The sequence below is a fragment of the Mchenga conophoros genome, linkage group LG18 (assembly GCF_057382185.1).
Source record: "Mchenga conophoros isolate Kocher_MC1m ecotype Shallow Benthic linkage group LG18, M_conophoros_male_GT1.1, whole genome shotgun sequence".
In the NCBI taxonomy this organism is placed as follows: domain Eukaryota; kingdom Metazoa; phylum Chordata; class Actinopteri; order Cichliformes; family Cichlidae; genus Mchenga; species Mchenga conophoros.
In genome coordinates, this window is record NC_140543.1 from 25,628,019 (window position 1) to 25,652,565 (window position 24,547).

Here is a 24,547-nt window from a genome sequence, read left to right on the forward strand (position 1 = left end):
ATATGTAGTGAAGTAGGTAGTTTAGGAAAGCTTTCAAGGTACCGCAGTCATACAAATACTCAGAGAGTGGCTTGTCAATAACATTTTATTGAGAACTCTTTGCGTATGTATGTATTTGTAAGACAAAACAAGCAAAGAAAAGGAGAATCCAAAGAAAAAAATCAGATTACACTAGATTCACAGAGTCTGTAAATCTAACAGATTCAAGATTTACTCTGAAATGAGTGCGACACACCAAAAAAGACACAAAAAACAAATGATCCTGAAACTGAGTAGTTCTCAATGGTAAAGCAGCAATCAGAGGAGAAAGACACTAAAGCTTCTTTGACTTTCTGCTGCTGCTTGAGCTGCTCGCAGAGCTGGAACATCTGGAGGTGGTGAGAGGAGGGGAGGTCGCAGTCAGATCCAGGCTCAGTTCCACTGTCTTCAGTGTCGGGGAGTGAGGCGCCGCGGTCCGGGGGCTGGCGCTGGCTGAGGATGCCAGAGACCTGCAGAGGAAAACAAAACATAAAAATGCAAAAGAAGAAGCTTCTTTGGAGGATCAGAGGTTTTATTAGGAACAGATGAAGCCTGACCTGAAAGAGGTGGAGCAGCGGGGGGAACTTGTCTTGGAGCTCCGCTGGCTGGCAGGAGTGGGAGAAGGAGAGGGAAGAGACAGACTGGCCTGAGAGAGAGAAAGCGTTCAAGTTAAAGGAGCTTCAACAGTAAATCAAAGCGTTCAATAATCCTTGAAGAACTGTACCTGCAGGAAATACTTCTCCATCACTGATCTGAGGTCAGGATTGCCCTCCCAGGCCTCATTCAGCATCCTGTCCACATTCTTGATGAATTCCTTCAACTCCCTCAGCTTAATGTCTTTCTCTTCGAAAGTCTCGCCTTTGGTGCCCTTTGCTGAGCGGACTTCTTTGGTCAGCTTAGAGAACTGGAAAATCAGCAGAGTAGCACACATTTATAACATGGCGCTGCTTCGTTCTGCTGTTGACTGGTCACAGGTGCGGCAGGTTAACAAATGTGCTTAGAAAACATGATGCAGTTGGACATCAAACCTGCTTTGAGGCTCTGTCAATTTTCTCCTGCTGGGAAGTAACTTCTTCGTTCATTTTGCTGACGAGGGCATGTTTGTTCTCTATCTTATCTCTCTCCATTCGCTCTTCTTGTGGCAGACTTTCCAACACATAGTTCAGGTCCTGAAACCAGAGCGCGGTGTACACACAAACACATAAAAAGAAAGCATTCACTGAGGCACACATACACAGGGATTCATGCAAGGTTAGTTACACTAGATGACTCCGATAGTTTTTACAAAAATTAACTGTTAATAATACTCTGCTATATGATACTCAAGCTACTCTTTCATGCTGGAAATGAGAACAAATACCAACACAGATTTTTTAACTCAAGAAGATTAAAAATGGTAAATAACATTTTACTGTATAACTGCTGTTGACCTGAGACTGGTTCTTATAATGTGGAAACTAAGCAGCTCTCACACGGAGCTTATTATTAATTGTTAATTAGATTGTCATTAAATGTCATTAAACTCCAACCCCCTCGATCAAATTCTGGTTTATTTAATAGATAAACTGATGGACAATATGCAGCTGAGAAAGATACTTTCAGCTCTTTCTGAGCTACACAGAAACACACCTTCCCCCACATGTGTGCGCATAACCAAGGACGCCAAACTCCTTTTACATCATGAGCCAAGTGCAGTGGCCTGTTAAAATTCCCTTTCTGACAGCGTGAAGAAGATTAACTACACATTTAGTCCCCAAGATATCTTGATAAAAGACAAGGAAGTGCAATTTTATTTTATTTTATTTTATTTTATTTATTTATGTTTTGTTTTTTGTTTTTTTGCCTGTCCCATTTGGATCTTTAGCCATCAGAATTGTTGTCTGAAGGCCAAGAAAGATGCCAAGCGGATTTACTTTACCAATTGGATCATCGTGGCCTTGCCATATTGGTCCATTTGATTGACCTTTATTATAATTATGTATTTATTTGATTTGATTTTCAGTTGTTACAGACGGGACAGACATGACTGGGGGATAGGACAGGGAGAGAGAATGAAAGAAAGAGAGGGAGAGAAAGAAAAATAGAGGGGAGAAGAGATGGTGAGAAAGGGGGGGTGCAATTTTAAAAGTACGTCTCAGTTTTTCTACATGATGATGAAAAAGAACTGCTGTAGTAAATGAAAGAAATGTGTCTACTGGGCCACACTGGAGTCTATGTTAGGCCAATTCTGGCCCTGTGCCTTGTTTTTCACACCCCAGCAATAAAAAAACAAAGTCATCTGCAGGTTAGCAACTTCATGAATTGTTTCACCCCCTGAAACTCCTCTCTTCAGATGTTGCATGTGATACTTGTGATACGAAAGTAGCTCCCTGATTGCATAGTTTCATCTGTTATCTGACAGATAAATACGGAACCAGCATCCCAAGTAGTCAAAGTCATCTTTCATTTTATCAGCAAAGAATAGCACCAGCTGGTGGTTTCTACAAACACAGGAAGAACTGAGTATACAAGACTATTTTAGACCCAACTCAAAAAACATTAACACACTAAACTGCTTTGTGTGTTTAGCCTGTAGTTCAGCCTTGTGCTGAACATTATGATGACAGACTTCACCTAATTCCGAATTAGCTTGAGGTATTCAGCATTTAAGTACAGGTTGCTTTTTCTTAGTACTAGCAGCTACTATAAATAGCAAAAACCTGCATATCCTGTTGAAGCTCTTGGATCTGCCTTTTCATATAGTTCAGCGTCTCTTGACCCACATTCAGCTGCCCTTCCAGTTTCACTTTTTCCTGGTACATTGGACCTAAAGAGGAAAAAATGACATAAAACTTCCTGGTGATAAGGGGGACTTTTGAGTTGCTGGTTTGGTGTCATTCCATCCACCCTCTCATACATACTGGATTCATTCACTTTGTTCAGAGACTGGCGAAATGCAGAGTTACTGTTGTTGAACAGCTGGATGGTGTTTTCCAGAGCTTTGTTTTCCAGCTCCACTTTGTGGATTGTAGCATCCAGCTCATCGCCTTTCCTCCTAAGCTCCTCTTTCTCTTGTGCAGCCTGCAGAAAAAGCACAGAGTGGTCATTCAAAGTGATTGTGTGGTGCTGTGGGAAAAAAAAAATCAAACCATAGTCTGCTTTAACACAGCAGTGTGTGTGCAGACCTTTGTGATGTAGTAAGCCTGCGATTTCGCCTCTTCTTCCTCAGGAGGTGCCATGGAAAGGCTCACAATCTCGAAACATTTCTTCATCGTGTCAATCTTGGATAGTTTCTCACTGAGTTCAGCACTGAAACAGAAAAAAATCTGATAAACCAGATGCAAAACTCAACTGACAGCAAAGTGGATAGTCTTGTTCTTTTTGTCCCACCTGAGTTTCTGCCTCTCCTGCTCACTGATCTTGAGCTGCTGGCTGAGCATTTCTTTGTAGACCTTAATCTCATCCTCCCTCTCCTTCATGGTTGTTTGTAGTTGCAGCAGTCTCTTCTCCAGCGACAGCACGTTGTCAGCCTTGCTGTACAGAAGATCCCTCACACGTTTGACCTGTATCTTTAACATTTGGTGCTCCACTTTGTTTTCCTGATGAGAAACACATGAGGCTAACAATAACATGTGTGGTCCATGGGGTATCCATCCATTTCCATGTGATCAACAGAAATTTTAATGTTTTCAGTCCTAACCCACATTGGTTAGTGAAGAAAAAACAGGCTAATTATTTACTATTTATTAAAACACCCATTGTTTGACTCATTATTACACTTTTTTATTCCACAAAAAGATGAGACATCATGCTAACGCTAAACTAGCCAAGAACCCAGAGTGTTGTTAAAGCTGAGCGAATGCAGACCCCACCCCGTCAGCTGGACCCTGAATGTGTGTCCTCATTAGGATAGGGATTTATGTTGGTGTGTGGGACTGTAGAGTATAGGGTTATACTGATAAGTGTTTCAGGTCATTTTTCAGAGAAATGTGAAAGTAATGTAACAAGTTAGTTTCTCCTGAGGGTAATTAAGTTATGTACTGCATGTGTTCTGTGTAGTACAGACAGTACATTACTTATTTTAAGTGACAACACCAACAATGATCATAGCAAAGAGTAAAAAATACCTTCAACACGCTTAAACATTTGACCACACAGCATGCAGTCGATTTGCATGAACGTAATGTCTTTGAAATAATGGTGTTGACTCTCACAGTGGAGCTAATGAAAACCTAATGAGAATCAATAAGAAACTGCTAAATTCTTATCAATTCCCATCCCTACTCCTAGGGGGTCATCTGATTGTTGGGTTGTCTCTGTGTTATTGTAGGTTCTTTAAAATAAAAGCTGAATTTAAATTATAATGGTGAACATAGCACACCACAACCACGTGCCTATGAGCATGATGCACTGAATTAGCCTCCATTAGTTAGTTACCTGCTTCCTCAGTCTGAGAGTCTTCAGCTCCTTCTCACTGGTGTTACGGATTAGCAGGAGCTCCTCCACCTTACTGCTCAGATCTCTCTTCTGAGCTTCAGACTTCTCAATCTCTTTCCTCAAACTGCGAATATCATCCTGCCAGAGACAAACAAATGCAATACGTCAGATGGGATTCATAAAAAGGCAGAATAGTACAGCGAAGCATCAGATCGACCTCAGCCTCCTTGAGAGTGTCGGTAAGCACTTTGGCTTTCTTCTTTTTCTCTTCGAGTTCTTCGGTCAGCTCAGCGAGCTTCCTGTCGAGCATTTTCTTTTCTTCTTGGTTAACGTCACCTTTCAGCTTTGCCAGTTTTGTTTTTAGGAAGATCATCTTGCAATTCTACACAAAGCAGGAAACAAGTAAGGAAGGAAGGTTTAACATGTTGGTATTTCAGCACCAGAGTAGTGAAAGCTGGCTAGCGCACACGTTCGTGTCTGTGCGTGAGTGTATGATTTTTGCTAAGCGTGCCTGGTCACTTATGGTCATCTGGTGTCTAATCAGGTCCTGTTCCAGTTTTCTGAGCTGACTCTCCAGGCTGTTAATGGTGGATTTACTCTTTGAAACCTGCGAGATAAAATCCTTCTCCTTTGTCTTAACGGCCTGCAAACGCTCCTTATGATGCAACAGCTCCTCCCTGCAGTCACGCAGCTGGACATCCAAGTCCTGTAGCACAGCACAAGCAAAGGGTTACACAGCAGGTCTGAGGCACCGAGCTCGGAGTCTGCTCATCTGGGTTCTAGCAGGTGAATTATTAAAAAACCCAAATTTTAAAAAGTGAAATTGAAATCATGCTACTTCTGATTACACCATGTGATCATCTCGATTCTATTACATCACTGCAATTACAACAGACCTTTAATGAGCCTTGAGGTTTCTGCAGCCTTCCCTTGTATGGTGTTAATACATCAGTACAATCAGTATATTTAGTTCATGCTATTTAAATAACACTGTTTTATAGTTTTGTAAAAGGTTTTTCTTTTTCTTGTATGTCTTATTCATGCCATGAAAACAAAACCAACATAATAACGAGTGTAGGCAGAAATTCTTAGACAAAGTTCTTATTCTGTGCACAACAGTTCTCTTCTACCTGGATCAGATTTGGCAGCTCACCTTGATGGCCTGTTCCTCATCCTTAAGAAACTGATCCATCTGTGCAGCTCTCTCCTCCTCACTAAGGGCTGTCTGAGTCACCACCTTCAGCTTCTCGTCCAGTGCAGCGTTGTATGCCCTAGCCTGCCTGAGTCTACAACACAGACACACACACAGGCATGTATATTTAACAAGCCCTGCAAAAAGGCGCAGATTTATTAGATAACCTCTAAAAACAAAAAAGACAAATATTTTAGACATTGTCAAAAAGTTGTTGAAAACTAAAAATGATATTGTTATTTTTTAGGCAAATAATAAACAGTATTCATGTTTTTATACCCAAATATGAGCGGGCACACTGGACTTCTCTAAGAGGTCAGAAAATAATTAACAATCAACCACTCAAACTATTTTTCTGTTCAGTAAATAATTGTAATTTGCCATCTTCATCAAATAATAATAATAATAATGTGCTTTACTGTTTTCTTTTGTTTTTTTATTACATTTTGATCATTTAAAAAAAGAGCTTACGCATACTGGTGGATTAACTGTTACAGAAACAATAAAAAATGATTTTCATAATTACCACTACAGTTAATTGGGGGCACTGAGTGCCAATCTACCTGGCATGTATAAAAAATTAGTTCTTCCCCTTTTTAAATTATGAATTAACTGTGATTAACCTCATTATTTGGAAAGCTGAGTCCAATTTCACTCACCACAATCGTGCCTGATTACTGGCAGAGCTGTTAAATCAAGAAATTGCTTAAACAGAAGCCATTTCTTGGGCCTCCAATGAACCACAGTCAGAGCCAACAGCCACAAATGGAGAACAGTGGTGAACTCATCCAGGAGGTCACAAAAGAACCAGAACAACATCTAAAGAACTGCAGGCCTCACATGTCTCAGTTAAGGTCAGAGGTCATGATGCAACAATAAGAAAGAGACTGGGCAAAAATGGCACGTATGGGAGAGTTCAAGGATAAAACCACTGCTGACCAGAAAAACCCACAAAGGCTCTTCTCACATTTGCCAAAAACATCTTGATGATCACCGAGACTTTTGGGAAAATATTCTGTGGACTGACAAGACTTTTGGAAGCTTTCTGTCCTGTTAAACTAACACAGCATTTTCTAAAAGAACATCATACCAACAGTCAAACATGGTGGTCGTAGTTTTAACTTTTTACTTTTATAAATCTGCATTTTGTATTTGCTCCAATTATGTTTGTCTAATATTAAAACTTTTTTTGATGATTGGGAAATGTGTGTGTATGGGGAAAAAGAGGCCAAATACTTTGTCACGGCACTGTACAGTATACATGCAGTACATGGGAAAGAGGTAAAACATCACAGTGCTATTTTATAGGCAGGGATGTGTCGTAAGATTCCACTGACTTGTCATTTTTATCCTGGATGTCTTTCTTCATTCTGGATATCTGGGATGTCAGGGACTCCACGTCAGAGGTTGTTCTGTCCAGTGTGTTTTTGCAGGTATTCAGCTGCAGGACACAAACATGAGCATTGACTGACAAGCTCTTAGAACATGAAGCTACTACTCCTTTAGATACAGCACAGTTTGAGGAACTGACCTCATCCTGCAGCCTGCTGCAGTTACTCTCCTGCTCCTTCAGATCCTGTCTCAGTTTTGCTCCCTGTCGGTTGGTGAGAGTTATCTTCCTCTCAGTTTCCTTGTTGTTGCTCCTCTGAGTATCTAGCAAGTTCTTCCTCTCTGTTACCGTGGCATTCCTTTCCCTCATAGCCTGGTTCAACTGGGCAACTTGCTGGAATGATAAAGGAACAACACAGGTGTTACTCACGTGTACTTCAATGTTAATTCACATATTCTTGGCTTTCCTTCATGTCTTTTATCAGCAGAAGTGTAAATCCCCATGTAAATGACCACGGCAGACCCAGTGGCATTTTGATCATCTTTATTTTACCGGTTGCTGTACACACAGACACAGAGCTGCAGCTCTCCCGCTGCCAGCGCAACATAACAACAACAACCACATTCACCAAAACTCCAAACTTTTAAGCCGGCATGGCGTGGCATATGCTGCCACGCAGATGGGTCAATCGCACCTGCAGCAGCAAACCACGCCCCACCACACCATACACTTTACCAGAGCACACTGCTGCATGTCTTCATCCCGTTGCATCATCTGCTTGATAGTATTTTCCCACTGGTGGATGAGTTGCTGGGCCTCCAGGTGTGCCTGCTGCAGATTCTCTGTAGTCTTATCCAACGCGATCTGTTTGGACAGGAAAGGAAGCAGCAGTCATCCTGAAGGAGGTTTTTGTAACTGCTTTGGTTTGTCTGCTGAGAATCAGTCTCACATTACCTGAGCAGATAAAGTCTCAGTCGACTCTTTGACCAGTGCTCTTTGCTTTTCTTTGGCTTCCAGTGTCTTCTTCTCTATAGCCAGAGTGAGTGACTATATGAGGAGAGATCAGACAGTTGTTAGCAGAGAGTGAAAACAGCTTGATCATCCATATTCCAGAATTTATTTTTATTTTTTTAACCTTGATCTTCTGCTCGTCCTGCTGAGCATACTTGATGATGGCCATTGTGTCCTCATCTTTACGCGCCGACTCCTCTAAAAAGACATCCATGGTCTGCTTGTCCCAGTTCATCTGCTCCATAAACTCATCCAACTTCTGTTTGCCCTTGAAGATGTGGTTCTGGCAAGATGGGCAAAAGTTCAGAAGGTCATTTTGGTACCAACAGCTAAACTAAGCCAAATCCTGTATATGATGTGTATATACAGATGTTTATATACACAGACCTCTATCATGTCTTTCCTCTCTGCTAAAGACTTGAGCTCTTTCTCCATCTCAGCAGCCTCCTGAGCCTGGCGACCGTTCTCTCTATCTGAGAGAGCTGTCAAGTGTTTCTCAAACTCTTCCTCTCTTTCCTTTGCCTTGCATAGAGCCTGTGAGCAGAAAAAACATCAGAATAACAAAGTAACACGCCATGACACAGTAACTACAAGCCAGTTACAAAAGTCTCACACACGACACACACTGGTACGACAAACGGTAAATTCACAATATGCTCTAATAATCTCACCTCAGTGTTATCCAGCTCTTGTTTGGCATTCTTTAAGTATTCAGTCATTATCTTCTTGTGATCTTTATTTCTCTCAAGCATGTGCTCCAGCTCCAGCAGCTCCATCTCTTTTCTGCGAATCTGTTGTTGAGCAAGTTACCAGATAATGTAACACAAGAATGTTTGAATGTTTGAACAGGGCTAAGCAACACTTAGCCACCTACCAATTTTTTGAAAAACCTTAGGACTTGTGAACTCAGGCACTGCTACAAAGTGGTCTACATCAGGGATGTCAAGCAAATGAGGCCAGAAACAGCCTATTGGAAGGCTCTGGTTACAGCTGTCAGGGGGTTCAAGTCTATTCCAGCTGCAATAGGGTAAGAGGCTGCGCAGACCCTGGAAACTCCACATTCGTCCTGTGCTTTGTAAAGTGAAGGCTAGATGTACTGACAAAAGACTGAAAAATAACATATATTTGTAAAACTGCATTTATTAACACATCAGCTGTCCTTCCTCTGTTTTAGATAAACATAAATTGCTCGTTCATTGAAGGAGGAAAAATAACTGATCAAGAATAATACTCTGGTGATGGCTTAAAAAAATGGGACCCAAAGAGCCTTTCCACTATAAAGGGTGTTTCAGATTTTGATTTTAATCATTGCTGTTGCTCAGCAGAGAACTTACTATTTGAACTTAGAGAAATCAAAAATCCGGGGGGGGGGGGGTTAAAAATATATGAAAAGCATAATGCATAAAGTGGTCTGACCCTTCTGGTCTAGATACTTACAGCGTCAATGTAGCCCCAAAACAAGCATATTCTCTATTACATTGTGCACCGTATATACGATATATATATTCTGGCGTTTTTGTCGTAAAGTCAGAGAGGACGCAAACAGACCTGACAACAAAGCATGAGACCCCAAGCAGAATTTATTTTACGTTGTGAGCATTACAGTCATTCAGAGGCTCGTTCAGAGATCCCGGATTCCTCTGTTAGATTTGTTTGACACTTTAGATTACTTCACTTACTAAAACTATTAGTTTGGCGGTGAGATAAACAGTTACTACGTTCCCACACTCACCTCCTCAAGCAGTGCCTTGTTTTCAGCGTTGGGCTCGGGGATAGCAAAGTGCTCATCCCAGCCTGTGTCAGGCAGAGCTGTGTTAGTGCTAGACATCTTATTCTGATTAAGACAGCCTTTCTGAGGGGGTTAAAGTAATACTTATTTCCACTAAGATAGTGTCAACTCCAGCTTTTAGCTGTTCCGCTGTTGCCGTCTGTTGTCAGTCGCCCGTAGCAACCACGCATCCATATAAACGCGTCAACGGAAGTAAATAACGCGAGACTACAGTGAAGCACCCATAGAAGTACGCTTGAATATATGGAATGAAGTTTGAATATGTAGAATGAAACTTGCATATAAAGAAAATGATCTTCTGAATTAACTAAATGAAAAGTGACGTCAAATTTGTTTCCATTTTTATCACTTCTCTTCCTCTTTGAGATGTGCTTCAGCTTCTGCTTGAATTGCCATCTCAGTTGACATCTCCATCAGTGATGTTAAAAGAATAATACAAAATCCAATGACCCGTTTCAACTAAGCATATTATAGCCTACCTCTCTAATTCTCTAACTGATTAATTACTATTTTAGGAAACAGCTGTATGAGAATCAGTTGGATTTACCTAAAACCACAGGTCCGTTAAGTTGTAACAACCTCAAACTTAAAGAAGCTTCTAATAGTTATGGGGACATTAACCTGCCAATCATAAAACATGGCATCACATATCAAATTTGCTCCTTAATGTAAATATTTAAAAATCAGCCAATCACATAGTAGCAACTCAATGCATTTTATCATGTAGACATGGTCAAGACAGCCTACTGAAGTTAAAACTAAGCATCAAAATGGGGACTAAAGTGACTCTCAATGCGACATGTCTGTTGGTGCCAGACAGGCTGGTCCGAGCATTACAGAAACTGCTGATCTCCTGAGAAAATATCCAGTGAGCAGCAGTTCTCTGCCTCGTTGAAGTCAGAGGTCATGGGAGAATGGCCAGATTGTTTTCAGCTGATAGAAAAGCAACAATAACTCAAATAACCCCTTGTTACAACAAAGGTGTACAGAAGAGCAACTCTGAACATACAGCACATCTAGCTTTAAACTACATGAGCTACAGCAGCATTAGACCACAGCAGGTGCCTCTCGTCAGCCAGTAACAGGAAATTTTGGCTACAGTTCAATGACAAAGACTGCCTGGACTCAAACTGGTTTCATGAACACCACAATGAGTTCACTGTACTCAAATGACCTCAACTCAGTCCAGTGGAATGTGGTGGAACAGAAGATTCTCATCATCAAGCCAGCAAATCTTTGTCATGCCGTCATGTCAATCCTGATGAAAATCTTCGAGGAATGTTTCTAGCACCTTGTTGGATTTGTGCCATAAAACATTAAGACATTTCTAAAGGTTAATGAGGGTATTTGGCAATAAACCAAACAGAGACTGACTTTCAATGTCTCATTTTCTCTTTCTAAGTATAAATGCACAGAGGCTTGGCAACTTTAAAGAGACCAAACTGAATTATTTATTTTATCCTTACGCATCCATGTTTAAACAAACAGCATTATGATTTAAAAAATTACAATCAATGTTTGATACTGACTTGTAACACAAACATATCATAAAACCAAAATCAGGAAATGCACACTAGTATTAAAATTCAGTATTTAAAGAACGACATCCTCTTTGCAAACCCTTGTGTTTACATTACAGTTCAAGTGTGTATATCTACCTGTATCGGAGTGCAACCACATCAGAGACCCACGTGGGATCAAATGGAGACTCCTCTCTAGTTGGCTTGAGCGCACACAAAAGCCCAATACTTTAGATAAAAGTTTCAAACTATCACGTGTTAACTAACAAACGGATATGCCTTTTGTACATACACATAATATATATAAAGTCTCTGCTGTGTAAAATATTTCAGTCCTGAGGGTTGAAAAGGCAACATAGTTCCCAGCTCAGCGTGACTCCACTGTCCTCCAGTCACTGATTTTGTAGAAACCTCTCATGGCTGTTACTTCAGTGAGAGCGGACCTTAAACTGCAGTGCTTTTGGTTCCGATGTGTGGTCGCGCAAACTCCACAAAATCGTCAATAAGGACGGGCCACGCTCCTATCGAAGAAGCAAAACAGATTCAGCGATTTGACTCTGAATAACACGTTTCAAGACATGACTGCCAACGAGAAATCTACAAACCTTCCTCGTCGTAATTCGACATGTCGTCCGTGATCATCGTGCTGAAGTCTAGTAAGAGATTCCAAGTGTCCTTAGGAATCGATCTTTTATGGTGTTCCTGCAAAGGATGAGGAGCAAAGTTTATTTCTGAGAAAGGATGATACCTGCGTACTTAGCATAGCCTTGTTATGATTTATTTATTGTAAACTTACAACTAAAAATTTGTTCCACAGGTCCAGGAACTTGAATCTTCCTGGGAGAACTAAATTCCAATATGCAATTGCCATTTCTAAATCTGTAAGAAAAACAGTATTCAATCGAAAAGAAATTCAACCAAGAAAACAAAAACAGCCAATGAGCATTAAAAGGATTCTTACCCAAACCTTTCTGGCCAGGATTCTTTGCAAAATTAAATGTAAACTGGTAGAAGTCCTTAAATTTCCTTGAGTCCTTTAATTCTTGCTCTATCTTAGGCAGCTGAGCTTTTAGCTTCTCTATGCTGTCACACCTGCAGAAGGATAAAAAAACAAAACAAAACACTGTTGCTGTCCAGTGGCTAAAAATGAAGCGGCAAAATGTAGCAACTGGTTTATATCTGACAAAGTCCAAGCAGACCCTGAAGCCTTTACAGTTGTCAGTGATTTTATAGCATAAAAATGTAAATTATCACAGAACTTTACTTTGGTGTCGCCGTTTCCAGAAAAGTTGGGGCAGTGTGTAAAATGTAAATAAAAGCAAAATATAATAATCATCAGAATCGTTTCAGCCCCACATGAAACTGATGTACGAGGGCAACCCCAAAAGTAAGGTCTCCTATTGTTTTCGAAATACATAGAAAATACAAAATAGGAGACCTTACTTTTGGGATTGGCCTCGTAGTATAAGGAGGATCGGATCAGATCAGATAAAGACTGATATTTCTTATTACTTTTTGAACAATATGCTCATTTTTATTTATTTAGTTGTTTATCTTTAGCAACACAGTTAAAAAAAACAATTTTAAAAAATGGGTCAGACCAGAAGAACAAAGCTAGAAAATCTTTGCAACCCGCAAAACACCACCTGGTGGAACACCTCCCAGCTAACTAACATGATTGTGTGCAAAAGGCTCCCATGAGCCACATTAGAGCATGCGGAAGGGATCACTTGCACATCTGTGAAGGCACCGTTAATGCTTAACGCTACGTGAAGGTTTTGGAGCAACATATGCGGCCCATTCAGATGTACGGACATTGAATAAAGGCGTGGCTAAGATTGATCAAGCACAAGTTGTTGTGGTCAACAGACACATCCTGGACAATCGTCCATTCTGACACTAAAATTGACCAAAATTTGCAAAAAACACTCAATGCTTTATTCAGTATGATCTGAAATGCTAAATGCTAAGCCCATGAGCTTAGCAGAAACTTGTTTCCAGAAGTCCAAGTAGAAAGCCGTTTTTCCACATGGGACCAGAACTTCTCTTGCAACACCTCTATCGCCTCCTAGAGGCCATTAAAAAGAATGCGGGTTTTTCAGACCAGGAAACTGCGACCATTTTTTATACTACGTTCAGATGACAATTTTTACAGGAAAGGAATTTTTTTTTTTCACTTCAAAAATGTCAACCCACAGTCAGCACGTACCGCATTAACATGAAGCGAGAGCTGAAGAGCACTAACGGTGACATAAAAAGAGGCGATGCAACACAGTGGGAATTATGCCTCTGTGCCAAAATCTTTGATATGTGATGCTGATATCAAATTTGATATTATTTAAAAAAAAACAATTAAATTTGTTGCTACTCAACCTCTAGTGTGATGTCTTTTTCTATTTTTTTTAGGAAATACAGCATTTAAAAACTTTTCCAATCTAAATTCTGTTTTTATTTACATTTACTGTGCTCAAACAATTTCGGAAATATGTTTGCATCTTTCTCCAAATAAAATCACAAAATAAGCATTTTTAAATGAATACGTGCATTTGCACAACAATCCACCCCATCAGTCTTACTTAAAGTTACACCAGTGTTTGAATGATTGTTGCACATCACACATAGGAACACAGTTCTCTTCTTTTACCATCTGAAAATGTTTTTCTCACCCCTGTTCTGTCATGCCTTCCATGAACTCCTGTTTCGAGAACTCGCACTGTGTTGCTGCCCTGAACTTCCAGGCGATGAGAAGGACGCTTATACTGGCAGGGTCCAAACCCAAGTCGTCACAGAATTGCTGGATCCCATCAATGCCTATTTTGTTGTCGTCATGAGGATCTAAGAACAAGAAAAATGAATTAACTGATTAACCATTCAGAGTATTAATTTCAGTCCTGTGCTGTGTATACAATTTCTAACCAATGGAAACATTATAGCGGTGCTTTTTCTATACCTCTGTATCTGTTATACAGCTGCTCAAGCTTCTTCTTGTCTAAGGCCCCCTTTAGATTTGAAATGTAGAGCTCTGGACTTTGGAAAAACTTATCTGTGGCAACATCTAGCTTCCAGTCATTCTGTGCCAGGCAGGTCACTGCAGTCTTCTCACTGGATTGTGTAAAAATCATGAACTGGCGAACTTTATCCTTCTGCGAGGACTTCAGCTTGTTCTGCACAGACACAACACACAGGGCACATACTCAAATAGCCAAAATACACAAATAGCTGAAGGTATGAGGCAGCAACAACAATATGGAGTAATTTTTTCACGTATTAATTCCCTGTGCGACTTGCACAGAATGGGAGATTACAATAACACTGCAAAGCGTACCATCTGAATTTTCACACAATAACCTAGGGCTGCTCAATTAATCACATTTTAATCTCAAGTACGATTTTAGCCTCCCACAATTAAATGAATGTGACTTTGCAAATACTGAAATGTGTGCTTCACCAACAAAACGCAGAGCAAAAGCAAATCAAATGCTCACTAAATCAGCACCTGACCGTGTGCCTGTGTGTCTCAATTATAACTGTTACCTTATAACAGTAATATAGTCTGCACATCCACGCAGCTCACAAAGACACGCTGACATCAACAGCCAATCAAGATTCTATTTGGCCAAATATTTCTGTCCACTAAACATAGTGAGTAGTAAAGGCTTCAGGTAAAGGGTAAACATACAGGACAAACAAAAGATTTATCTCCTTTATTTACTTTCCTAAAGTGGCAATGCTGCTAGAGATAGGATCTCCCATATGTGAAGTACACTGCTTCGAGTTTTATTCACATCCATCATGCAGGTACACTGAATGGAGTGAGAAACTTTAGATTTTGCTTATAGGCAATGCACATGGGCCAGGTGAATAAAGACCTGATGTCTCTGCAAAGAGTAATTTATAAAGTTGAATTAACAGGGATGTAGCACAATGTAAATGTGAAAGAAGTGCACTGCTGATTTAAGTTTGTATTAAGTTTTGGTACAGTGTTTTTCCTTCTCTGAGGCGCACTAAATTCAGGTGACTTTTGTATTTTGATACAAAGATATGAAGGCGGTGTCTTTACGTGGCACTGCAATAAAAACAATTCTGTAATTGAAAAAATTATAAATAATCGTTATCTCAGTACTGAACGAAATAATCGTGCCGCTCTTCAATAACCACAAAGGGTAGGCTAGCTGTTAGCTACAGTGAACTCTGGCGAAACACATCTAAATCACAGTAAGAGGGAACTAGCAGCGATATGCTATGCTGATTGCATTTACCGACTTCTAGTGTATTGACTGGCGGTTTCCTTGTCTTAATATCAATACTACTGATAAAGTTACGCATTCCACACGACAACGATCTAAAAGTTGTCATTTTATGTGTTTAAATGATAGCAATCGTAGTTAGCTCACTGTGCTTGTTGGTTAGCCCCACTGTGAGCTACTTCGCTAATGCTAAAGGAGAGGGGGCTGTTTGTTTTCATTATTTCAGGCGAATTTAAGGTATTAAAAGCAGTTTTAATACTATGATATGAATCCGAAGAGATGTGTTTTTATACGTTTATGTGAATGGGTACATGTTATATTTGCCCCTACAAACAATAATAAAATAAATAAAAAAAGAGTAATTTCATACCATGTTTGTCACTGCCGGGCTACTCTTCCTCCCATCCAGCTGGCTTAGTGCCCGTAAAGTTTTTACAAGTCGCGTAAAAAGTTTTTCCGGTTGAATCACAGCTCTTCAAAATAAGAGCATACAATTTATAGCCTATAACCTATACAACTTCCAGAAGTGTTAATTATCGATTTTTGTTCCTTATCAAACATAAAATACATATCTAAAGATATTTAAGCAAAACAAATTTAAAGTTCGTTCTACGTTTTGAAATAGCAACAAGTGTTTGTTTTTTTTATTTTGAAGCAAGTTATCGGAAACGACTCGACGATTCATCCAAAGAACCTCGTTCTTCAATGTCCGACATACAAACAAGTCTCTGGATGTTTACAGTTGTTTTGCGAAGATTTCAGAACAAATGGAAGTCCTACCGACACAGGTTTGTGCCTTGGGTAGTCTTCAACCTGTCTAAAAATGAGAAAACACTGCGGAAGGTGACTGAGCGCTCGAAAGATAAGCTAGTCCCCGATGAGGAGGTTTCACGGAGCTTGCTGGCGCTCTTCAGAGCCCTGTTCAGGAAACATGGGTTTCATCAGAGGCAGTTCCAGACTCCATTTATGCTGCAGCTAACAAGTGAAGCAGAGCAGGTTGGAGGAGATCCGGTGTGCGGACAGGATGCCATGTTACAGACACTGGGATTCTGCATTGAGCGGAAGCCTAGCACTTTATCCTTCGCAGGAACTGGAGTCTTTGTCACCAAGGGATTTGTACCCAAAGGAGCAACAGTTGCAATGTATCCCGGAACTGTTTACCAACCCTATGAGCCCATTCTTCTTCAGTCCATCAGAAACCCCTTTGTTTTCAGATGCATTGATGGCATCCTGGTTGATGGAAATGACAAAGGCATCTCTAGGATGGTGTTCAAGTCGTGCAGTGGAAGAGACAGAATAGGTCCTTATTTGACCAGCGACACAAGCTGGCTGACAGACACTCCCCATAACCCCCTGGCTGTAGGTCAATATGTGAACAACTGCTCCTACGAGAGGCCTGCCAACGTGTGCTACCAGGAGTACGACCTGCCAGACAAGTTTCCCATTGAGCTCCGCCAGTATCTCCCTAACGTCAACTACAGCCAGGGTACACAGAGGCGTCTGCGGTGTGTTGTGCTAGTGTCGCTCAGGGACATTTCAGCAGGGGAGGAACTCTTCTCTAACTACTACACCATTGTGCATTAATATAGTTTCCAAAAGCCTGCATCTGTGAAATTCAAACCATATCTCCACTGTATTTAATTAAAGAAAAAAAAGGAAAAATCCAACCGCTCCCTTTGTACACTGGAACAAAGGCAAAGCTTTTTGTTGTTGGTTGCTTTAACAGAGCAATTTTGTAACATTTGTGGATGAATAAAGTATTTGTAATCTTATTTGACATGTGTACCACAACCTTTTCATTGTTGATAAGACAGTCATTTCACTTAATATTAAGTATATGAATTATGGTACCCTACTTACTTGTGGTTTGTGGTTCTAGCAGAAAAGAAAGAATGAAGTTTCCCTCTTATTGGCTGAGTCAAAAGTCATCACAAGTGCTGGTTTAAGAGTGGTGCGCTGATACTGCTGGATGGTCCATAGAGTTGCTCAAATGTTTTAGCTAAAAGCTTAACAACAATCAAATGACCCAACAGTGGGACAGAGAACTCCCTTTTAACAGGAAGAAACCTCAGGCAGAACCAGGCTCAAGGAGGAGCGGCCATGTGCCGTGAGGGGAGGAAGACAGGACAAAAGACACACTGTGGGAGAGAGCCAAACATAAAAATAACTATTGATTAAATGCAAAGTGAGGTATAAACATATAGAGAGTGTGAAGAATAAACAGTCAGTGAAGTGTAACTAAGGGAAGGTTTGGGGTTAGTTATCCAGCCCTTACTATAAGCTTAATCAAAAAGTAGAGAGTGTGTCTGTCCCGTTCCACAGAAGAGGGGCCTTAAAGCTAAAGGCTCTGCCTCCTATTCTACTAAATATCCCAGGAACCACAAGTCTGAGAGCAAAGTGCTCTGTTAGGGTGATATAAGGTCTTGAAGATAAAATGGGACCCGATTATTCAAGATCTTGTATGTAAGGAGAAGAATATTAAATGTGAGTCTACATTTAACAGGAAGCCAATGAAGAGAAGCTGATATGGGAGAAATATGCTCTTTCTTTTTCTAACAATGCAAGCACGACTACCAGAGATCAAATAAAACCTGGCCATTAAAACAGCTTTGCTGTAGGGGAAGGCTTAAATATACAGAATCTAAATTTGTTTTTTAAAGTAAACAGGGATATTATATCCAGTCACGTGAGTGTGCCTCACAATTGATTATTATTGTATGCTTCTCTCATATTTAGAGAATAATCCTCTAAATATGTATTATAATAATAATCTCATAATAATCTAGTTAACATTGTCTAAACCAGAGTAGAGTCCAAGGTCTTCCAAGTAAATCAGGAACTTCTCCAAGAAGGTGAAACGTGGAAAGTAGAGAGGTGACACAGGGAGAAAATGGTTGTGTTAGCTCAGCTAAACTGGGTAACTTTATCAAAGCAAGTCTCTGACTCAGTGGAGACTAATTGAAGCATTATCTAACTGAACTTTCGTCTCAAAGGTCACCAGGAGATAAAAACTGCATGTATAGACTCTCCAGTCAAATCTGATTTTTTTTTTTAAATCAAGGCTTGTTAACTTTTACCCTAACATAAGTACAACCAATCTTAGCTGTCAGTACTTTCCAATGTCCTTTTTTCATAAGTCTTTGAGTGTCTCCTCTGTGTAACGTCTCTGATTTCTGGAATAAAGAAACACAAGAGACTGACAGAGAATTAGTTCGTACAAACTGTCAGTTGCTTAAGTCCAGCAGGTAGCAGAAATCTACTGAATGATATGCCAAGAAGAAGCCTTCTCCAGATTTCTCCCCACACTTTCCCCAAAGCAGTTATTGTTATGACAAGTTTGCCTGTCCAATCAGCTTTCCTTACAATATGCAAGATACCACTTCTATATCTGTCACTCCACATATGGAAGTGACTGTGTACTTTAATTGTTTAAACCTGCCTCAAACACTACACATAACTGATAAATATGGAACAGCAAGTGTGTCAAAGACACAGAAACTGCAGCATTGTCCCTTTTTAAACTCTATGCCAATTAAAAGTTATTTAATAATCACACTTGGACAGCAAAGCCTCGGTTAGCTCTGCCTGTGTGGTAGTAAACTTCATTTTATTTCTTGAACCCCGCTTGCATGGGCCTCATGCAAACCTTCTCTCCAAAAATGTTGCACAACACTTGTCAGAGCGAGTTTTGACCTATCAGAGACACGGTAGCGAGCCCGAGCACCCACTATTACTGCAATATCCTTCCGCCGAGGAATATAGTCTGGAACAATTTTAACATTTTATTGTTTATCTAAAGACATATTTGAACACAACAAGTAGTGTGTTAAATAAAATGTGATTCAAACATTAAGTCAGTCAACTAATATTTTATTGTCAGCCAAATTGGGCACTGAGTTTGTCGGTGAAAATAGTCCGGCTCCATAAATGCAGTTGTATTCTCGAGCAGCGATCTTTCCACTCGCATGCTGAAGTTGGGAACGGATCATGTCTAGCGATTCTGCTGATTACAACAGGTAAGAGAATACGTTTGGGCGAGTTTTTTTTTTTTTTTAAACGACGCTGAATATTTATCTGCGTCTAACCTCGAGAAAGTGGTTTGCAGTTAGTGTTATGCAAAATTAGTTATTAAATAGCTAACTAGGCCCCAACCGCTGGGGCTAACTGTTAGCTATGTGACGCTAGCTGCTCCGTTACACACCGTAGTTCCAAACTGCTTTTAAAAGCATTCTGCTTTAAATGTTTAATATTTGGCCACGTCATACTCAAAGTATACCAGGACTTTGTAGTGATTAGTAGAACCCTTTGTTTACTATTGTAGCTGGGGATTATCCAAATTGAGAGTCGTCGGTCCAGGCTGTATGTAGGCCTCAGAAGAAGCCACCGTTGGCAGTACAGGCCCAACTGTCCGACATATTGGCTAACGGTGAGCGAAGCGGAGCTCCATGTTGAGGTACATCCAAAGTGTACAGATGTAATTTTAATCTTGAGTTACCGGGGACCACAGTGGGTATAAGGAGCCAGCCTCAAATCTTTGGAGGTTACGTAAGCGGCCATTTTATGAGGGACTAGCAGTGGAGCCCGGCTCGTGCAATTTGACACGTGCGCTCAGTGAACCTCCAGACTGTGGAACTAGATCGCTGGGGCGTAACCCAGGCTACGATTGACTATCTCACTACATATCTAACGTAATTTCTGTGTTTTAGTTTCTCACCCTGAGCGCGAAATAGGCGGTCTTATTGTTGGAGATGAGTGAGCAGCAGGCCTTCACATTAAATGACGCCTGGAAGAAACGACCGCTGTAGCATGCGTTCAGTTTATTTTTAAGGTCACATTTTATGTAAAAATTGAAGAGTGTTTCATTTCCAACAGCTCAAGAGATAGAGACCATGGGGGACCAGATGGAATGGAGCCTGATGGTGTCATCGAGGTAAGTAGTATGGCGAAATACAAGCACTGGCACTATATTTTTGGCTGTAACTGGATCATTGAAGTACTAATTCACCCATGTACTGTCTTTCCCAAAATTCAGAGCAACTGGAATGAGATTACAGACAACTTTGATGATATGAACCTGAAGGAGACTCTTCTCAGGGGCATATACGCATATGGTTTTGAAAAACCATCTGCCATTCAACAGAGGGCCATCATCCCTTGCATCAAAGGTACAGACACTTTTCTTTTTAAACTCAGAATAGGATTGTAGATGTTTGAGTGAAATGATGGTCTACCATCTTTCGGGACTTACCCAAAACATGGGGATAACTTTGTTTCATGCTGATCACTCAGTACTGTAAAATGATTAGTTAATGAGTCAAATCTTGCAAAGGATGATTTTGTTTAGCCTGTTTCTGTTTTGAGAAACAAATATATGTACTTAAAATAATTTTTTCCCCTTACTGTCAGGCTATGATGTCATTGCTCAGGCCCAGTCTGGAACTGGCAAGACAGCCACATTTGCCATCTCTATCTTGCAGCAGTTGGATATTGAGCAGAAGGAGACTCAGGCTCTGGTTTTGGCTCCGACTAGAGAGCTGGCTCAGCAGGTATGCTGTTCCTGAGGTCACCATAAACCTCAGCAGTACCTCAGACCTAAGCAGCGTACTGAGGACACTAATTCAGATCCTAAGGTACAATCTTTTAAAGATTTGTTCAAATTCCAAAAGATTTGACGAGTATCTTCTTAAGCTAATGTAGTCTCTGTCCGTGGCTACATTGGTCTGAAAGGTGAAATGCTTTCGAATTTTTCTGTGAAAAACTGAGTGATGTGATGGCATACCATCTTTCGGGACTGACTCTTGAAATGGAGAGTTTCTTTTACTCTACTGATCACTTTAAACAGTTTTTCTGCAGTTTGCGAGTCTTGTCTGGCTCTCTGTGCCACATTATCTTAAACAAGTTCTTCTGTCCCATCTCCCCTTCTTAGATCCAGAAGGTAATTCTGGCTTTGGGTGACTACATGGGGGCAACCTGCCATGCCTGCATTGGAGGGACCAATCTCCGTAGTGAAATACAGAAGCTCCAGGCCGAGGCCCCTCACATAGTGGTGGGCACACCTGGACGTGTGTACGACATGCTGAACAGGAAGCACCTGTGTAAGTATTACAGGTCCTGCTTACTGGAAGCTCGGATTGGTGATATGTTTGCTAACAAACATGACATTTCTCTGCAGCTCCAAAATGGATCAAGATGTTTGTTCTGGATGAAGCCGATGAGATGTTGAGTCGCGGCTTCAAGGATCAGATCTATGAGATCTTCCAGAAACTGAGCACAAACATTCAAGTAAGAAACCAACGCACACCAGAGAACAAATAAGATGCCCTTCTGCATCAACAGAGGTCTGCTATAATTGTGTGATCCAGATTTTCTGTTTCATGCAATGATGATAGCAGATTTTTTACGTGGAAGCAGATTATTGTGCACTTGACTGAAAATGAGATGTGGTCGAACCTCTTTCTTAATGTTCTTTGGCTGCAATCTCAAGGTCAAGTGCCACAATTGGCATTGTCTTTTAATACGCTTGTAACAAATTTTATGTTGATTTTTTTTTTTGGGGGGGGTGGTGTAACATGTAGTGCTGCTTCTTCAGGTGGTCCTGCTCTCAGCCACAATGCCAGCAGATGTGTTGGAGGTAACTAAGAAGTTCATGCGAGATCCCGTTCGCATCTTGGTGAAGAAAGAAGAGCTTACCCTTGAGGGTATCAAGCAGTTCTACATTAATGTGGAGCGAGAGGTTGGTAAGATTTCTGCTGATAATCTTGTACCACTGTGAATGTTTTAATTTCCCTTCTCTCTAAAGCACCCTGCTGAAACTGCATGAGCCAAGCCTCACAGGTTTAGCTCATGTGGCCGTGTAAGCATGGGTACACCAGAGAAGGAGATCAAAGGCATGGTATTGGAAATGAGGCTAGGAGGGACCTCTTTCTTAATGTCCAGTTTCCTTTGTCTCGAAATCCTGTGTTACACAATAGCTGCTCCTCATTTAACATGGAAGTGGGGTAGATGTTAAACTACAGGATTCTGCTGTGACTTCATGTTGATGTTTTTCAGTTAACAGTGCTTTACATCTCATAACCTCGTGTTTGTTTCCAGGAGTGGAAGTTGGACACTCTCTGTGATCTGTATGAGACTCTGACAATCACACAGGCTGTGATCTTCCTCAACACCAGGAGAAAAGTCGACTGGTTGACTGAAAAGATGCATGCTAGAGACTTCACCGTCTCTGCTCTGGTATGACACGTCCTCTCCCTGCTTGAATCTTATGTTGGTGCAAGCAAATGCTTTTGCTCATCAGTATTAATCTATATTTTCCATTTGCAGCACGGTGACATGGACCAGAAGGAGCGTGATGTGATTATGAGGGAGTTTAGGTCTGGCTCAAGCAGAGTGTTGATCACTACTGATCTTCTGGTAAGTGTGATCAACACTCATGATCATCTGTGACGTTACAACCCAAAATGTTTTTAATCCTGCAAAAGTCCTGAAATGACCAAGCAGTCGAAACTTTTGGGAGATTAGGGCTCGTTCTCCACAATGGGTTCTTTTAACGTAGGAATCTGTTACTTATTCGCGAGCAACATTAATAATATGCAGTCTTCATCAGTCTGTCTGTTAAGGAGTTAAATTGAACATGTCTTTTTCTCCCCTCCCACACCAGGCTCGTGGAATTGATGTACAGCAGGTTTCCCTGGTCATTAACTATGACCTTCCCACAAACCGTGAGAACTACATTCATAGGTGAGTTGAGTTTCTTTGGAAGAATGTGCTCTGTTGTTGCCTCTCTAAGTCTAACATGGTCCAATTTTCCTCCACAGAATTGGTCGCGGTGGCCGTTTTGGCAGAAAAGGAGTTGCTATCAACTTTGTGACTGAGGAGGACAAGAGGATTCTTCGTGACATTGAGACGTTTTACAATACAACCGTGGAGGAGATGCCTATGAATGTGGCCGACCTGATTTGAGCCCTGAGATTTTTCTTTTTGTTTTAAACGCAGTGATAGCGATTGTCCACTTGCATTGTGCTTATTATTCGAGGGGGAAAAAAAACTTCTCAATGCTAAACCTTCGATCAGAATTTTGGTATGTGTTAAAAGCGAGGTGACTTCTTTGGTGGTCCCTCTTGGACAGTTGTAGATTCTGACCTTGACAGTTGATTGGTTGGAGCTGCAAAGCCATGGGGTCTATAAGCATTAAGGTTCTTATCAGGTATTTCTTTCCATGTTCACTTAAGATGCGTGTATTCGATGTTCTCCACCATTTAGTAACTTACTTGTGGACTAAAAGGTATAAGTGCTGTATAAAGTCTGCAAATTATGTTATGCTAACATATGTGCGATGTATCGTGGGCCTGCTTAATAGAGGCTTTTGTCATGTTATACTGTAGGATTCACTTGCTTTTTGTTTATCTTCGTGAATGTGTTTAATTTAAATGTACCATATATATATTTTTTTTTATCCCACTTGCTATATATCAGAATCCCTCACTGGTTGGCTATATTTTGCTGACGTGGTTTTACCCTTACCAGAGTATATTGCCCGTTCCCCTCCTTGACTACTTTTCAGATTTCCTCCTCTTGGATTATATGAATGTCTTAATAAACTTAAGTTAACTTAGAGCAACTTTTGTTTTGGTGTCTGGCTTTATACTGGTTTTTTTTTTTTTTTTTTAAATAACAGGATTTTTTTGAACTGGTTTAAGTGCTGCAACTGACATTCATAGACATGAAGAGATGCATAGTGGTGCGAGTGCTTGCAGTAGAGCTTATGTAACAATTCCACCTAGTGGTATCCCTGCAGCAAGATGAGCTCAATGTTAGCAGCATAGTACTCGTGTTTTAAACTTAAAATTAGTGAACAAATTGAAATCTATGAGACTCTAGATCAGGGGTGTCAAACTTCAGTCCTTGAGGTCCAGTGTGCTGAAACAGCTGATTAACAATAGTAGGTCATTAGCAAGACTATAGAACTAGACTGCATGCTGAGGTGGCAACCCCTAACCCTGCTCGAGTAAATGTAAGTGTTTGGAG

General features: G+C 40.6%; 4 protein-coding genes and 4 non-coding genes across 9 annotated transcripts; 6 read left to right on the forward strand and 2 right to left on the reverse strand.

The window, feature by feature from the left end:
* Positions 1 to 67: 67 nt before the first annotated feature.
* On the reverse strand, positions 68 to 9,905 carry ccdc39 (coiled-coil domain 39 molecular ruler complex subunit). 2 transcript variants are annotated; one of them, XM_085255054.1, is made up of 21 exons: positions 9,700 to 9,857; positions 8,842 to 9,074; positions 8,639 to 8,758; positions 8,355 to 8,501; positions 8,092 to 8,250; positions 7,911 to 8,003; positions 7,692 to 7,820; positions 7,158 to 7,349; positions 6,964 to 7,067; positions 5,588 to 5,720; positions 4,946 to 5,140; positions 4,652 to 4,816; positions 4,435 to 4,572; positions 3,388 to 3,596; positions 3,183 to 3,306; positions 2,919 to 3,078; positions 2,718 to 2,824; positions 1,047 to 1,187; positions 743 to 922; positions 576 to 664; positions 68 to 488 (listed from the first exon to the last, which is right to left on the reverse strand). In XM_085255054.1, exons 3-21 carry the CDS (start codon positions 8,741 to 8,743, stop codon positions 314 to 316), a joined length of 2,745 nt encoding a protein of 914 aa, XP_085111180.1. In that variant the 5' UTR covers positions 8,744 to 8,758; positions 8,842 to 9,074; positions 9,700 to 9,857; the 3' UTR covers positions 68 to 313. The 2 variants fall into 2 exon arrangements, with proteins under 2 accessions (XP_085111180.1, XP_085111179.1); XM_085255053.1 differs by lacking the exon at positions 8,842 to 9,074 and having other exon boundaries at positions 9,700 to 9,905.
* A 1,284-nt stretch (positions 9,906 to 11,189) lies between these two features.
* On the reverse strand, positions 11,190 to 16,013 carry dcun1d1 (DCN1, defective in cullin neddylation 1, domain containing 1 (S. cerevisiae)). Its single transcript, XM_085254724.1, has 7 exons — positions 15,894 to 16,013; positions 14,227 to 14,440; positions 13,943 to 14,111; positions 12,238 to 12,368; positions 12,073 to 12,155; positions 11,882 to 11,978; positions 11,190 to 11,797 (listed from the first exon to the last, which is right to left on the reverse strand). The coding sequence occupies exons 1-7, from the start codon at positions 15,894 to 15,896 to the stop codon at positions 11,721 to 11,723; spliced, it is 774 nt and encodes a 257-aa protein (XP_085110850.1). The 5' UTR covers positions 15,897 to 16,013; the 3' UTR covers positions 11,190 to 11,720.
* Positions 16,014 to 16,191: 178 nt separating this feature from the next.
* Positions 16,192 to 17,295, forward strand: setd9 (SET domain containing 9). The gene has a single exon (XM_085254723.1). The coding sequence runs from the start codon at positions 16,229 to 16,231 to the stop codon at positions 17,105 to 17,107; it is 879 nt and encodes a 292-aa protein (XP_085110849.1). The 5' UTR covers positions 16,192 to 16,228; the 3' UTR covers positions 17,108 to 17,295.
* A 2,137-nt stretch (positions 17,296 to 19,432) lies between these two features.
* On the forward strand, positions 19,433 to 24,140 carry eif4a2 (eukaryotic translation initiation factor 4A2). Its single transcript, XM_085254543.1, has 11 exons — positions 19,433 to 19,539; positions 20,396 to 20,453; positions 20,556 to 20,688; positions 20,930 to 21,069; positions 21,450 to 21,618; positions 21,696 to 21,805; positions 22,113 to 22,256; positions 22,616 to 22,753; positions 22,844 to 22,933; positions 23,181 to 23,260; positions 23,338 to 24,140. The coding sequence occupies exons 1-11, from the start codon at positions 19,511 to 19,513 to the stop codon at positions 23,480 to 23,482; spliced, it is 1,236 nt and encodes a 411-aa protein (XP_085110669.1). The 5' UTR covers positions 19,433 to 19,510; the 3' UTR covers positions 23,483 to 24,140.
* On the forward strand, positions 20,736 to 20,810 carry LOC146553928 (small nucleolar RNA SNORD2). The gene has a single exon (XR_014889839.1). It is a non-coding gene; the product is annotated as a small nucleolar RNA SNORD2 (small nucleolar RNA).
* Positions 21,284 to 21,358, forward strand: LOC146553929 (small nucleolar RNA SNORD2). The gene has a single exon (XR_014889838.1). It is a non-coding gene; the product is annotated as a small nucleolar RNA SNORD2 (small nucleolar RNA).
* On the forward strand, positions 21,843 to 22,023 carry LOC146553930 (small nucleolar RNA SNORA81). Its single transcript, XR_014889725.1, has one exon. It is a non-coding gene; the product is annotated as a small nucleolar RNA SNORA81 (small nucleolar RNA).
* LOC146553931 (small nucleolar RNA SNORA81) lies at positions 22,308 to 22,491 on the forward strand. The gene has a single exon (XR_014889724.1). It is a non-coding gene; the product is annotated as a small nucleolar RNA SNORA81 (small nucleolar RNA).
* Positions 24,141 to 24,547: the final 407 nt, after the last annotated feature.